This window comes from Pistacia vera, unplaced genomic scaffold (genome assembly GCF_008641045.1).
Source record: "Pistacia vera cultivar Batoury unplaced genomic scaffold, PisVer_v2 Contig430, whole genome shotgun sequence".
Taxonomy (NCBI): Eukaryota; Viridiplantae; Streptophyta; class Magnoliopsida; order Sapindales; family Anacardiaceae; genus Pistacia; species Pistacia vera.
In genome coordinates this window covers 2,068,743-2,083,966 of record NW_022196258.1, presented here as the reverse complement: position 1 = coordinate 2,083,966, position 15,224 = coordinate 2,068,743, and the positions used below count along the sequence as shown (strand labels likewise).

Here is a 15,224-nt window from a genome sequence, read left to right as displayed (position 1 = left end):
CTCAATTATTTATTAGTTCAAGTATAAAGATATCTTATTTTGTTTGTTTATTTAATTAATTAAGAATATTGATTTTCTATGTTAATTAGTAAAAATAAAAAACATTATATCTTGAAAAACATTATAAATTTAGTAGATTATTGAATAATAGTGGATGAGATATTGATGATATTATAAATAAATATTAAGGTTATTTAACTTTAAACAATTTTATAGCATTATTCATAATTTTTTAGGTAGGGTTAACTATTTTTTCTTTTTTGACTTTTTAGCTAATTAAAAAATAATAAAAAATTTACAAGGTTAAATATTTAAGGGTATTTTCAGTAAAATATTAACAGAAATCATAACAAAATCTAACAGAGGGTGGGAAAGTGTCGTTTGGCCAAACCTTGGGTGGGAACATGTCGTTGTCCCTTTGTTAGTTGTACAAAGGCTAGAGAGTAGACAGGAGGTGAGGAAGAAGTGAAAAAATGAACAACAGTAACAGAAAGAAGACGAATGATGAAGGTGGAATTGGAAGTGATGAAGTTGAACAACTACTTCAATCTGCTCAAGATGAGATGCTCCTAAAACTCTCTGTCAATTCTCACATCGCCCATATATCTTCCAATTACATCGACTCTGATCTCGACCGTCGCTTCCAAGCCCTCAAATCCCGACCCTCCCTTCATCAATCATCTTCATCTTCATCTTCATCTTCATCTTCACAATCCAATCATCGTGTTAATGATGTTAATGTCAACGTTGACAACGAATTGAAGAGCGTTCTGGGAGATGATCTATCTGCGAGATTCGCCGCTCTTAAAGCCTCCCCCTCCTCTTCTAATGATAATAAAAATCTCAATGCACTCTCTGTTGGTCCTAACGTATCGTATGACGATGATAACGATGAAGAGGATGAGGTTGAGAAATTGATTCGGTGGGCTAAGGATGCTGCTCGTCTCGATCCGTCTCCTCCGTCTGATGATGATAAGGATTCCGATTGTACAGATTCTGACGATGATGAGCCTCCTCGCCGGAAAAAGGACCACCGTAAATAGTACGCTATTTCTTTTTATATTTTTGTGTAATGTGATTATTAAAATTTTCCAAAATAGAATTATAAATTTACTACACTAAAAATTATCTTTATAAAACCAGTTATTTGAATAGTGTTCCAAGTGATATAATGTGTAGTCACTGTATGAAAATGTCCAAGAACAAGTGAGGATTTGTTGATGATGTAAATTATAATCAGAAACTAAAGTATCAATAATACATTGAAACAAAAGGTTCTTAAGAAAATAAAAGTAGTTAACTTTTCATTCTTTCATGTGTACTATTTATCTACATTTCAAACAATATTTTAAGGTCTTTTCCTGAATTGAATCTTTCTTCGCTGGAGAATGAGATTACTGCTTATTTACTTGTCAATTTTTGCAGGGAAATTCCTACTGTTGGAAATTATCATTGTCAACCTTTGCTGTTCACCTTTCAAGAGATGATGTGAGAGAGGGATGCTTTACTTTATATCTTCTTCTGCATATTTTGCTTACCAATGGTGTCACGCATTTTGTAAGATTCCTAGTCATTGAATTCTTTATACCCAAAATAGTAATCATTATAGACCATGTATTTGAAATTTCTGTATTCTCATAGGACTGCCTCTTCTAATGTGTGTTAAAGGAGACTTTCTTGTATGGTTGATATTTAGGCTACATAACGGAGAGGTATTTTATTATGTGGCAAAACACTAAGCAGGTATTGCAACGTCACTGCCTGTAATTATATGGGAATGCCTTGTGCCTAAAGATTTTTATGGTTTTTTTACTGGTTTTCTGGTGTAGGCTACTCTAAATCCTGGCCTATGAAAGGGAAAACAATAAGACCCAGCTATACTTCCTATTCCATGAGAAAAAACAAAAAAGCTTTCTCTTACTTATGGGCTATGGCCTTCACTCTGCGTCCAGTTACAAGCCCCCTTTCTCAGTGTTGTCTATCCCGCAATGGTATTCTCTGACACATGTAATTATAATTTATAATGCTTGCCTTAGTTCATCGTTAATCCAGTGGTGATTATCTTTGCCAGCGTATGGTGGTTCATTTTTTAATATATACTGCTTTTAGACAACAATTAATGAGTCGTATTTGTTCCAGGAACCATTTCAACAAACCCAATGCAGAAATTACCAAGACCATTCCCATCAATCAACATGAATTTGAGCCAAGATTTGCCCAAATTTTAATGGAAGATATTCGTTAAATATTCAAAAGGAAACAAACGCCAATAACAGTAGCTATAGATTTTTTACCGGCAAGCCAATCAAAGCCAAAAGTGGAGCCCATGGACTCAAAACTACCCCGCTTTGAACAATTAATGATGATCAATAACTTATATGGTACATGTATATCAACTAAAAAAACCAATAACTGAAAAGTAAAAGTATCTTTAACAAATTGCTCCCCAGTAAGTTAATATTCCAACTGCCCATCCATTTAAGGTTTAAATTCTGGAGACAGTCGGTATCTCCAAAATCTGCAACAAAGAAGAATAAATACCTAAATGACTGATCATATGTTGTAAATACACAATTTAGATAAACAAGCACAAGAACTTACCCTGTAAGGCATTTTGCAGAGTATCATCCTCAATGAAAGTTGTAAAAACTTCCATAACTATAATTCTATATTAAGTAGTACATTCTCACTAAAAAAGAATTTGAATTCTATTCTTGTTTTCTCAGTATCCTGCAAGAATTATGGCGAAAAATAAGTCAATAATTTAGGAAGAAGACAATACCAAATAAAGATGCCAAACCAATAGAATGGCTAGTTTTACCTAGCATGAAATTAACGGAACTCGTCATGGTAGTCAAAATCGTCTTCCTCCTCATCACTGAAAATAGCACTGTAAAATACATAAGGGTTCTCAATCATCTCTATCAGGGTTAGACGACCATCTTTATCTGTATCTGCCTGCAATAAAATTTACAAACTATTTAGTACCTGATCTTCTCAACTTACTGTTAAATCAAAGTAGCAGATCTGGTTTTGAATATAACTCATGCAATAATTGTCAAGGTCTATCTATAAATACAAGTGGAGAAGGTCACATTTTCAACTTGCAATATAGACTTTTTTTAGTATTTTGCTGGTCATGCAATTCTTCTATCCTTCCCTTTTTTTATTAATGATATTTGATATATGCAAAAGGTCATAACATTTCAGTAACGCAGTGGCAAAGGGCTATTCAATCCACAAGATCCAGTATTGCACAAGGGACATTGAATAACCCAAATGTAGTGTCCATCATTTCTACAAAGAATGCTGGTAGTCCAACACTTCTACAACAAAAGATATCCTTAATTTAATAAACTAAACAAAGGAAGAGGTACTAAAGATAACAGAGAAAGTAAATGCATACAGAAATTTTAAAAGTAATATAAAAACCAATGCATAACAAGAGTGGTCAAAACTAAACACGTACTCTAATATCTCTTGACATCAAGAAAACCCTCAGGTCAAAGCTCCGGAGCATAATTAGTAGTTTCCAAACACAAAATTGGATAGGAGGCTATAGAGGATAAAAAAAAGCCTAAAACAACCGCATAAGATAGATGGTACATTACATATACTGCCACAACAAAATCCCACCTAAGTAGAAAGCTCTGCAAGATAAGCTATTTACAGACATGACAGGATCTGGAGAAGACAATAAAGGATGGGAAAAATTCAACAAAACCACAATGGAAACAAAACCACTGATTTCCATTGTCACAAAAATTCTGAGGGATGGAATTACCATAACTTAGTGATATAGGACTTTAAAGACAGAAAGAACACATTAAATGAGGGAAGATCTAAACTGGATAGATACCAACAGAAAGGCATTAATTCTAATGCAATACCAACATCCGTCAAATTCCATACTAAATCATTAATTTGTTGAAAGCATCAACACAACCCTTGAGCATCTACCTTCCAATACCAACATAGCTAGAGAAATGAAAGATACTAAAATTAGAATAAGTATATGATAGGAACCCACTCTAATAACTCAATAATTTGGGCTGGGCTATGGGTCTTTCATGGGCTTGGGTAGAACTCTCCTTGGAAAACCGGCTTGCCAAGGGAGGGTGCCCAAGCCTTTATAACCCACATGCCCACCTTTTTCCCTTTCAATGTGGGATCCCAACATTCCACCACGCTTCCGCAACCGACGTCCACGTCGGCCTCTTTACCCCCGTCGGCCTCTTTACCCTTTGGGGACTAGCGGATACCCTTTTCCTTCGGGCCTCCATGCCCTTTCTCGGGGTAGCAGCCCGGGCCCAAGGTCCGCCTGCCACGGGTCAGCCTGCCACGCGTGCGCGCCACATAGACAGGATCATGCTCTGATACCAATTGATAGGAACCCACTCCAATAACTCAACAATTTGGGCTGGGCCATGGGTCTTTCAGGGCTTGGGTAGAACTCTCCTTGGAAAACCGGCTTGCCAAGGAGGGTGCCAAGCCTTATAACCCACATGCCCACCTTTTTCCCTTTCAATGTGGGATCCCAACAGTATACTTCATAAATGGTCCTTCCTTTTGTTTCTTATCAGACTGAATGTTCCAAGTGGCAGCAAGAATGGCATAAAACAGCATTCCTCTGGCACGAATAAAGCCAGAAAAGAAATGACCTACTACCTAAGCCATAAGAATTGAGCCTGAGCAGCAACAAGTAAAATCTCCATCTAACAAACAGAGGTTAACTTTTCCAAAATCAACTTCACATTGAGGCCTCAACGCAAAGGGTCTTTGATTGACCAAACAATCAGGGTAATAAAATTTAGGGGCAACTGAGCTTTTAGAACCAAAATAATATGTGTGTGTGTGTCACAACAAGAACTTGGGTCCAATTTTATGAATCAGTGAATAATCTAATACAATATTGACAGCCAGAATAATTGAGAAAAAAAAAAAAAAAACACAATTCTTTGATGAACCAAATTATAGTTTCAATAGAATAAGAAGGATGACACTGAAAAGTCAGACATAAATACCTGTGATATGATGTAATCTGCTTGTTGTTTTGCATAGTATCGCTCTGATGGATGAAGTTTTCCAATAATTGGAAGTAGTTCTACATCTGACAAATATCTGTAAAGCAGAAAGCCAAGTTATTTTGACAATACAACAGGATAACTTCTGCAATCAAGAAGGAAGTAGTAACATATCATAAGTTTTCATCAGTAGATTCAGTACCCGTCACCATCTTTGTCAAGCTGAGAAAACAGCTGTCTAGCTGGGGCATCCATTGAGTCATCAGATGGATCAGAAGAATTATGAACTTCATCATCATAGTTCCTTACCAAGTCAAAGAGCCCATGGAAAAATTCTTTAAAATTAACTTTCCCATCTTTGTCTGAATCTCTTTCCCTATATAAGTAAAGAGCCAAATGAACAGTTAAGCCAGGAATGATCGTGACAACAAGATTTAACAAAATTTGAAATGAAAACATATGGTAGACACATTAAAGTAGATAGCAACTAGTAAACAAAAGTGCAATACTGATCCGTAGGGTGTGATTTTGACTAAACTTACATGCACTAGAATATAAGCATGTACAAGCAGAAAATACACTATATAGAAATCTAAGAAACTATTTAAGCCTATATTGGAAAATATTATCTAGAAACTGAGGCAAGAATTTCTGTTCAAACATTTCCTAATAAATGAGACCAAGATACATGTAAGCCATGATAAAACTGAGTCAAGATGAATTTCCTGTTCAAACAAAAATATTACCGAATCACAGCAGTAAACAATATTCCGTTAATTATATATTGAAAAGGTTTTCAAAATATTCAAGCCTAAAATCCTACATAGAAATGGGAATACATCAATAAAAAATTAACACACAACCGTGACAGCTATTGATGTGGGAAGAATAGAATAGGTTTAAGTTTAATTTTAATTTTAGTCTTTGTTTTAATCATCTTAGGGATTGGTTTGTCAATAGTAATTTTAGTATTTTATTTCGTTCGTGATTACATTCCCAATGTTGTTCAGAAAATTAGTCAGAAGTGTAGATCTGAAAAGAAAATTGAATACGGTAAATTCTATAAGCCGGTGCCATGATCTCTTCCAATGAAAAAACCGCTTTATAATAATTACAAGTAAAACACAAAAGACAATAGGAACTTGTTTTAAGTTGCAACACCAGAAAAGAAATTAGAAAAAACTAGTAGTATAAACAGAATCAGAATGAACTTAACAAATACACATAAGGCAGGACAAATAAACATAAGGCAGGACAAATAAATCAGGAGAAGGGAATCTCATGAATATGTCACCTTACTTCTTCCTTGCACAACCACAATATCAGCTTTGGATTTTTGCTATCAGCTGGGTGTAGAAAACTACAAAACCATAAATCACAGGAAAAATCCTGATCAATTAAATGAATCTAAGAAGAAAGCTTCTTTTTTTTTTTTTTCTTTTTTTTTTTTTTTCTTTTTGGGTGTCTCCTACTAATTAGATTAGCTAGTCAAGTTCAAGCTCACTCATTAAACTCGGTTATATTCAAAAGACCATCTCCATCTGCATCCGACGCATTAAAATGTTCCTCTTTCCACCAACCCATATCATAGCCGAAAGAGCTATTATCTGATAAATTAAAAAGTAAGAAAAATAAAATTAGCAACCAGGCATACTCACATGAAAAAAGATCATGGGTCCAATGAATTAACACAAGATATGGATCATAAAAAAAAATAGTGGTGAGAAGGCTCCATTTAGATGCCAGTATGTGGGAGCAGCTTAGTATGGCCAGCTGAGAACTAAACATAACCATATGGTATCCAACACTCAAACAAAAATTTACATAAGTCAATTGAATTTAATGAAGCAAAGCTCTCAAATTTGGGTCACTAATTACAATGCCAACTTCTGGCAAAACAAAGTAGGGTTCTTGAATTGAATATTAAGAGGACTATCAGTTGTGCAAAGGGAACGGCTTAGTATAGCCAGCTGAGAACTAAACATAACCAGATGTATGCAACACTCAAACAAAACTTTCCATAATCAATTGAATATAATGAAGCAAAGCTCTCAAATTTGGGTCAAGGAATACAATGTCAAAGGCTGGCAAAACCAAGTAGGCAATTTGAATTGAATATTAAGATTCCTATCAGTGGTACACAGCAGATTTGCGCTTTCCACACTTTAGACCTTCAGAAGTTCCCCAACAGTAGTTCTTCTACATAGCTATATCATGTTCCCCTTGACGCTCCTCACATCGAGCGAACAATGTGACTTTGTGACCTTTGCGTAGCATAGTAGAATGAAGATTATGCACCAACACATTCTTATACGTTAGCCTTACTAACTAGCTCAACCACTCAAATATGACTAACATACAATCATCCACCATCAGCATACAACAATATTTACCTGCATTACGAACCCAACTGGGAGGCTCGTACTCTGCGAAGGACACAAGTCCATCCCGATTTTTATCATGAGTCTCCAACTCTCTCTGAGTCCTGTGCATCACGTCCCTCTCAGCCTGCTGCATGTTCCAGTCAGTCAACTCACTCTCGCTAATATACCCATCAGGTGGCTGCACATCAATCTTTGGAAACAATAGCACCAACCTATTCATCACAAATAGCATCTATTCAATCAATTTGTATAAAGGAGTTCAACAAATTCTAACAAAATATAATAAATTAATAATCTCAATCAAACTAACATCTACATAAGATCTTTCTTTCAATCAACGCAAAGAAATTAAACAAATAAAACGGTGTCGTTTCTGTATCAAAAATGTACCTATTGGTAACATTGAACTTCTCCTCGTCGTTCAAGTAATCTTCAGCATTCATAAAATCCTCCCACTCGGGCTGACTCTCATGGCCCGGGGCAGGCTCGTGTTCGTGGCTCACAAGCTCAGGATGCGCGTGTTCCATATACTGTTTCTCCCAGTGCCTGTCCTCGCGAATACGCTCAATGTCGGCGACGAGCGGGTCGAAGGGGACCGGCTCGTGACGTGTAGAGTTGAAATGGAAAGAAGAGCGAAGTTTAAGCCTCCGGTGGCGGTGGTTCTGCACCTTCTTGGGCGATTGCGAAAGAAATAAAAGAAGAAGCAGAGCTATGGTTATGTAAATGATTACTGAAACTTTACCCATACTAAGATTCGCCGAAACAAGGAATTGAAAGTATGTTGGATGAAGTGTTTTGATTATTTGTTGTGAGAGATCTGGAGAAGAAAGATGGAGTTGACAAATTGGACTTGTGATTAAAGCAAGGTAGAAGTGAANTTTTTGGGTGTCTCCTACTAATTAGATTAGCTAGTCAAGTTCAAGCTCACTCATTAAACTCGGTTATATTCAAAAGACCATCTCCATCTGCATCCGACGCATTAAAATGTTCCTCTTTCCACCAACCCATATCATAGCCGAAAGAGCTATTATCTGATAAATTAAAAAGTAAGAAAAATAAAATTAGCAACCAGCCATACTCACATGAAAAAAGATCATGGGTCCAATGAATTAACACAAGATATGGATCATAAAAAAAAATAGTGGTGAGAAGGCTCCATTTAGATGCCAGTATGTGGGAGCAGCTTAGTATGGCCAGCTGAGAACTAAACATAACCATATGGTATCCAACACTCAAACAAAAATTTACATAAGTCAATTGAATTTAATGAAGCAAAGCTCTCAAATTTGGGTCACTAATTACAATGCCAACTTCTGGCAAAACAAAGTAGGGTTCTTGAATTGAATATTAAGAGGACTATCAGTTGTGCAAAGGGAACGGCTTAGTATAGCCAGCTGAGAACTAAACATAACCAGATGTATGCAACACTCAAACAAAACTTTCCATAATCAATTGAATATAATGAAGCAAAGCTCTCAAATTTGGGTCAAGGAATACAATGTCAAAGGCTGGCAAAACCAAGTAGGCAATTTGAATTGAATATTAAGATTCCTATCAGTGGTACACAGCAGATTTGCGCTTTCCACACTTTAGACCTTCAGAAGTTCCCCAACAGTAGTTCTTCTACATAGCTATATCATGTTCCCCTTGACGCTCCTCACATCGAGCGAACAATGTGACTTTGTGACCTTTGCGTAGCATAGTAGAATGAAGATTATGCACCAACACATTCTTATACGTTAGCCTTACTAACTAGCTCAACCACTCAAATATGACTAACATACAATCATCCACCATCAGCATACAACAATATTTACCTGCATTACGAACCCAACTGGGAGGCTCGTACTCTGCGAAGGACACAAGTCCATCCCGATTTTTATCATGAGTCTCCAACTCTCTCTGAGTCCTGTGCATCACGTCCCTCTCAGCCTGCTGCATGTTCCAGTCAGTCAACTCACTCTCGCTAATATACCCATCAGGTGGCTGCACATCAATCTTTGGAAACAATAGCACCAACCTATTCATCACAAATAGCATCTATTCAATCAATTTGTATAAAGGAGTTCAACAAATTCTAACAAAATATAATAAATTAATAATCTCAATCAAACTAACATCTACATAAGATCTTTCTTTCAATCAACGCAAAGAAATTAAACAAATAAAACGGTGTCGTTTCTGTATCAAAAATGTACCTATTGGTAACATTGAACTTCTCCTCGTCGTTCAAGTAATCTTCAGCATTCATAAAATCCTCCCACTCGGGCTGACTCTCATGGCCCGGGGCAGGCTCGTGTTCGTGGCTCACAAGCTCAGGATGCGCGTGTTCCATATACTGTTTCTCCCAGTGCCTGTCCTCGCGAATACGCTCAATGTCGGCGACGAGCGGGTCGAAGGGGACCGGCTCGTGACGTGTAGAGTTGAAATGGAAAGAAGAACGAAGTTTAAGCCTCCGGTGGCGGTGGTTCTGCGCCTTCTTGGGTGATTGCGAAAGAAATAAAAGAAGAAGCAGAGCTATGGTTATGTAAATGATTACTGAAACTTTACCCATACTAAGATTCGCCGAAACAAGGAATTGAAAGTATGTTGGATGAAGTGTTTTGATTATTTGTTGTGAGAGATCTGGAGAAGAAAGATGGAGTTGACAAATTGGACTTGTGATTAAAGCAAGGTAGAAGTTAATAATATTCAATACTGAAAAGGAATAGGAATGTGTGAACGTGATCGTGATGATGGATGGGCTTTCATAACAGTAGTAGATCTGTTGGGTAATCATCTCGACCGTTTATTTTTACCCAAGTAGCTTTGAGTAAAAATTAACGTAATTATGACTTGAATTAGAGTTAACTTTACAATTATCTTGGGAAATTTTTTTTTTTTTTTTTTGAATGGCAGTGTTCGAACTTGGAGCCAATCACATTCATCTTAACTAATCTTTTAGGACATAAAATTATAGAAGAATAATTTTTTTCCACTCAAGGTTTAACGAAACTGATACTTTCTCATCCATCAAGTTTCAAAATGATACTTTTCCACCATTTGTTAAGTTCTGTTAGTGTTTTATGTTAATATTTAACTGAAAAGGTGAAAATAACCTTAAATAGTTTATTTTTTAATTAATTTATTATAAATTAAAATTTAGTTAAGTTAAAGTCTTTATTAATCCTAATGTAAAGATACATTTTTTTCTTTATTTATTTAATTAATTTGGAATATGGATTTTCCATGTTAATTAGTAAAAATAAAAAACACTATAAATTTAATAGATTATTAAATAATAGTAATGGGATATTGATGACATTATTAAAGTCATTTAACTTTAAACAATTTCATAGTATTATTCCAAACTTTTTAGGTGGGGTTAATTATTTTTTCTTTTTTGAATTTTTAATATTTGACTTTTTGGCTAATTAAAAAATAATGAAAAGTTTGTAAAGTAAAATATTTAAGGGTATTTTCATCTTTTTAATAAAATATGAACAAAAAACATAACAGAATCTAACGATGGGTGGGAATGTGTCATTTTGAAACTTGATGGATGGAAAAGTATCATTTCGCCAAACCTTGGATGGGAAAATGTCGTTCTCCCTAAAATTATTGGCTGAATACGAGCCTCAGTGGTCATCTTTATTAACAAGAATGTATTTGAGATCTCGTTGAGTTTTATTCATAAGGCTGCAATGAGATTTTTATCCAATTTGGGTTATGAAATTTCAGTTTATGGGATTATAAAGGAACATATTATTTGTCTGCTTAAGAAAGGAAAGAATTTCCCTTCAACCTATGAATTATGTAATGGGTACATTGTACATGAATTTAACCCTTTCACTAATCTAACATAAATTTTTAAGGTACAAATTTTCTTTTACTTTCTCAATAAATAAACAACGTCAAACTCACATATCAAATTCTTTGAATCATTTACTCTAAAACATCATAACATTAACTGCGTACCCAAACCTAACTGCACAAATATGCTTCATGTGATGCTTCCATGCTCCATGTGATGTCTTGGTCTTGGATAATAGAGGCTTTTACATGGATACCTCAGGTTTAGTAAGAGTGTGAGACAACAAAACACGGATTTTAGAAATAACACTTACACCCTTGTAGTTTTATAATGGAACACTTACGTCCTTATAATTAACAAGAACTTTGTAAAAAGTTATTGGAACACAAAATCTTGTAGAATGACTAATATATCCTTATTTTATCTTTTCTTCTTAAAAAAAAAGTTAATATATGATATTTTTCATATGATCAAATTATTAAATATATTAAATGATTTTTAAATATTTAATTTTGACACTTTGATTAGACATTTGTGAAATAAAAAAACTTGTTTTTTCATTATATCGTATATTCTATTCTTATGATAGTTGTTGATGGTTGCTTTTAGGCGAACGTTAACCAATGATTTGGACTCCGACATTGGGGTGTCCGAATCCATGTCTTTGAGTGTGGATCTCACTTGGTCGGTGACTTTGAGTGCTTGATCGATCAATCAGTGAGAGAATGTATTTGGTTAAGTCATTGTTCGAGTTTAGGCTCCTAATTAATGGTCTAATTATGAATTTATGATCAACTCTAACGTTAGTTTAAGCTAAGGTAAATCCAATGAGTGACCCTCTTCATCGTTTGCAAAATAAGTCACGGTCAAAGGCCCTTTGTTGGCGTAGACTCTCTAATACTCAAGTTAGAATCTAGTGTACCGAAAAGTCTAGAAAGAAGTTCTTAATAATCAATTAAAGGGAGAGAAAGAGCAAGTGAATAGTGAATTGAAAGTTTAGAGTTGAACTCTCTCCCTAACTCATATATCGAGGCATTATTTATAACAGTGGTGGGTAAGTGGTCCTAATGTCACGACTAGCTTGCTTGCCGACTCAAGCATGTTGCACGTTGCTTACTGATTAAGTATACTTTAGGGTGAAGCAAACTTAAGGGCTAAGTTAACTTCATAGCTAAGTTAATGACTCAGCAGCTAGGTTAATGACTAACCACATTTGTTTCCAAGGTTGCACCAATGCTTGCCACTTAGGGTTTCTTAATGCTTAAGCATGTAGATTAGTCACATTACTCTGAGGAGCTTGAGCCTATAAATAGGCAACTCCACCATGTAAAGTTTCATAAACTTGAATTCCATCAATACAAAATTTATATTTTCTCTACACTTCTCTTTCATTTGTATACTTTTAGCATGTGAGTTTGTGTGAGCGTTAGGCTGCTTAACTCATTTCCGAAGAGTTAAAGCCGCACGAACTTAGCAAAGAAGTTAAGTGCGTGACACTAAGGTGACAACCCTTGAAGTAAAACCACGTGTCGTCAATTTATTGGAGTATTGTCCTCGTAAGATGAGATTTTATAGTTGTTGCATACTCATTTCCACTTTATTGTCGTGGGGGATGAGGAGAACTACTTATTGGCCATGAGCTCTTGGAAGATAAGGATTAGCCGTTAGCAATGAGCTTTTGGATGATGAGTATTAGCCCTAGAGCGATAAGCTCTTAGGAGACGAGCTCTTAGGCAATCAAGAGAGCTAGCCATGAGCTCTTAGGAGATAAACCCTTGAACAACGAGGAGAGCTAGCCATGAACTCTTAGGAGATGAGGGTGACAAGGAGAGTTGCAAATTCATTACCCTTTAGGCAACTAGATTTTGGACGACGAGTCCTTAGGTGATGAGGTTTTAGTCATCTCACCTTGCTATTCTCAGCTTCACTGTGTTATAAAATAACCAACTATTATATTAGTAACAGCAGATAATAAACCTATTGAATATAAAAATAATAAAATTAAATATCAATAAAAATAAAATGACAATACATACAATAAAATTAACAATACCAACAACGTAATTACATGTAAAAGATCCTTCAAAATGACAGGAAGAGATCCGATAATGAATACAATCTTAGGATGAATGCTGAGACCTATGCAACACATAGTGCTTAAAACAGATTCGCCTCCTTCACTCGGGTGCACAAGAATTTGAATAGTATCTGTTTTTTATGATACAATGACAGATGAATAGTAAGAAAAACACCACTCTTCTATTCTAACAAACTGAACAAAGCTTTAACTCTAACAAAGAAAAACCTTAAAAAACTAGAGAGAAAATGAAAGATTAAAATTTTGGTGTGTTTGAAATAAGAGGAATAGTACTTTGTTATACTACTCAAGGTGAGACAAAACATTGAATTCCACCGTTATTTTTCACCTTTTCACTTTCGATTTTTAAAACCTCTTCTATTAACCTACTAACCTTTCATCTTTCAAATTCTCAACTTACACCATCATACCTCATTTCATTCAATTTAATAATAAATTCTGATACATTTTTCTTTATGATATCAAACATTTATTCAAGGATGATTACTATTTCGACGATAAGACCTTCACTTTGGATGCGTTGCAACATTTTATTCGACAATGTGTATAGCTTAATTTTATCCATAACAAACACCGTTTAATTATAAGAGAGTAAGTACTACACTTTGAAACCTGCGAGTCTCCTTGTTTCTCACTCTCTCACTAATTTTTGGTTTTAGCTTTATTCTTCTCTTTGTAGGCTTTTAAATAAAGCCCATTTAATACTTCTATTGGGCTTTTATAGAAAACTCCACTATCAAACACCAAAGTATCTTTTTTTTTGTTTTTTAAGTAATATTATATTTATATCATTTTTTTACACAATTTTGTAAATATTATGATGTGATATATGCTATAACCATAAAAATTATATTATAGTATTAAAAATTTATATAGTTATATTATATATCATATCATGATGAAATAAAAATTATGTAAAAGAGTGATGTAAGTGTAGCATTTTTTTTTTTTTTAAATCAAACATGAACATAAGGATGAAGGAATATGGTATTTGTGATTTAAATTTTACGTGTAAAAATTGGAAGAAGTAGAAAAGTAGTCTACAACTCTACATTATTACAAATTCTTTAAACTTATCCGAAAGTGACAATAAAATCTAACAACTATTCAAACAAATCATACAAGGAGTGGGGACAATTATGATTTTATCAATGGAAAATTGTCAGAATCCCATGGCCCCCACCTTGACTCACCAACTTGTGAACCTTGACACTTTTCCTTACGTGTCTACAAATCACTGGTGCGATTCAAGGTAATAGCCCATCAACGCAATGAATCTAGAGTCTAGACTTGTTTCCATTACTGTTTAACAATAAATATAAATGGTATTTTTATTTTTTATTATCTATAATTTATAATCCTCATTGGGAGATGGGATTGGTTGTCCCCAATCTCAAAAGAACATCATAATTATCACATTTTAAACTGCAAAAACATGTGATTCTCAAGCAAACTTTCATGGATTTAGGATAAGCAAAAGTGACGGATTCAGATAATGGATTGATTTGATAATCTTTATAAGACAAGATATTTAGAGATTTAGAAATTATTATGATTGGTGATGAGGGTACTTGTATCGTAAGGGTAAAACTAACTTAGAGATCACGTGAATTGACAATAATTTAAAGATTTATAATCCAGTCCACAGTGAATCCAAAACAAGCGTCACCAAAGGAGAGGACATGTACATAAAATATGCCCATAAAAGCTCTGACCTTTATTACATTTGTTTTCTACTCAATTTCTTTTTGTGTAGAAAATGGAAAGATAAAAAAGTTTTGGTCTTGTTTGGTCTCTCTTCAGAGGAAAGTGAAAGGTAAAGTTGCAAATTATTAACTTGCAACTCATTTGTAAAATATTTTAATATTAATAATTTATTCTCTGCAACTGTTCATCGTTATCTCATCTACTAACTAATTTAATGT

General features: G+C 34.7%; 3 protein-coding genes across 3 annotated transcripts; 1 reads left to right on the top strand and 2 right to left on the bottom strand.

Moving 5' to 3' along the window:
* Positions 1-448: 448 nt before the first annotated feature.
* Positions 449-1,043, top strand: LOC116143500. The gene has a single exon (XM_031428951.1). It carries the CDS (start codon positions 474-476, stop codon positions 1,041-1,043), a length of 570 nt encoding a protein of 189 aa, XP_031284811.1. The 5' UTR covers positions 449-473.
* Positions 1,044-2,191: 1,148 nt separating this feature from the next.
* On the bottom strand, positions 2,192-8,264 carry LOC116143538 (calumenin-B-like). Its single transcript, XM_031428986.1, has 9 exons — positions 7,799-8,264; positions 7,418-7,620; positions 6,529-6,631; positions 6,319-6,384; positions 5,227-5,400; positions 5,025-5,121; positions 2,822-2,958; positions 2,602-2,730; positions 2,192-2,518 (listed from the first exon to the last, which is right to left on the bottom strand). Exons 1-7 carry the CDS (start codon positions 8,152-8,154, stop codon positions 2,833-2,835), a joined length of 1,125 nt encoding a protein of 374 aa, XP_031284846.1. The 5' UTR covers positions 8,155-8,264; the 3' UTR covers positions 2,192-2,518; positions 2,602-2,730; positions 2,822-2,832.
* Positions 8,265-8,332: 68 nt separating this feature from the next.
* Positions 8,333-10,103, bottom strand: LOC116143539 (calumenin-like). The gene is made up of 3 exons (XM_031428987.1): positions 9,607-10,103; positions 9,226-9,428; positions 8,333-8,439 (listed from the first exon to the last, which is right to left on the bottom strand). Exons 1-3 carry the CDS (start codon positions 9,960-9,962, stop codon positions 8,333-8,335), a joined length of 666 nt encoding a protein of 221 aa, XP_031284847.1. The 5' UTR covers positions 9,963-10,103.
* Between the last annotated feature and the right edge of the window lie 5,121 nt (positions 10,104-15,224).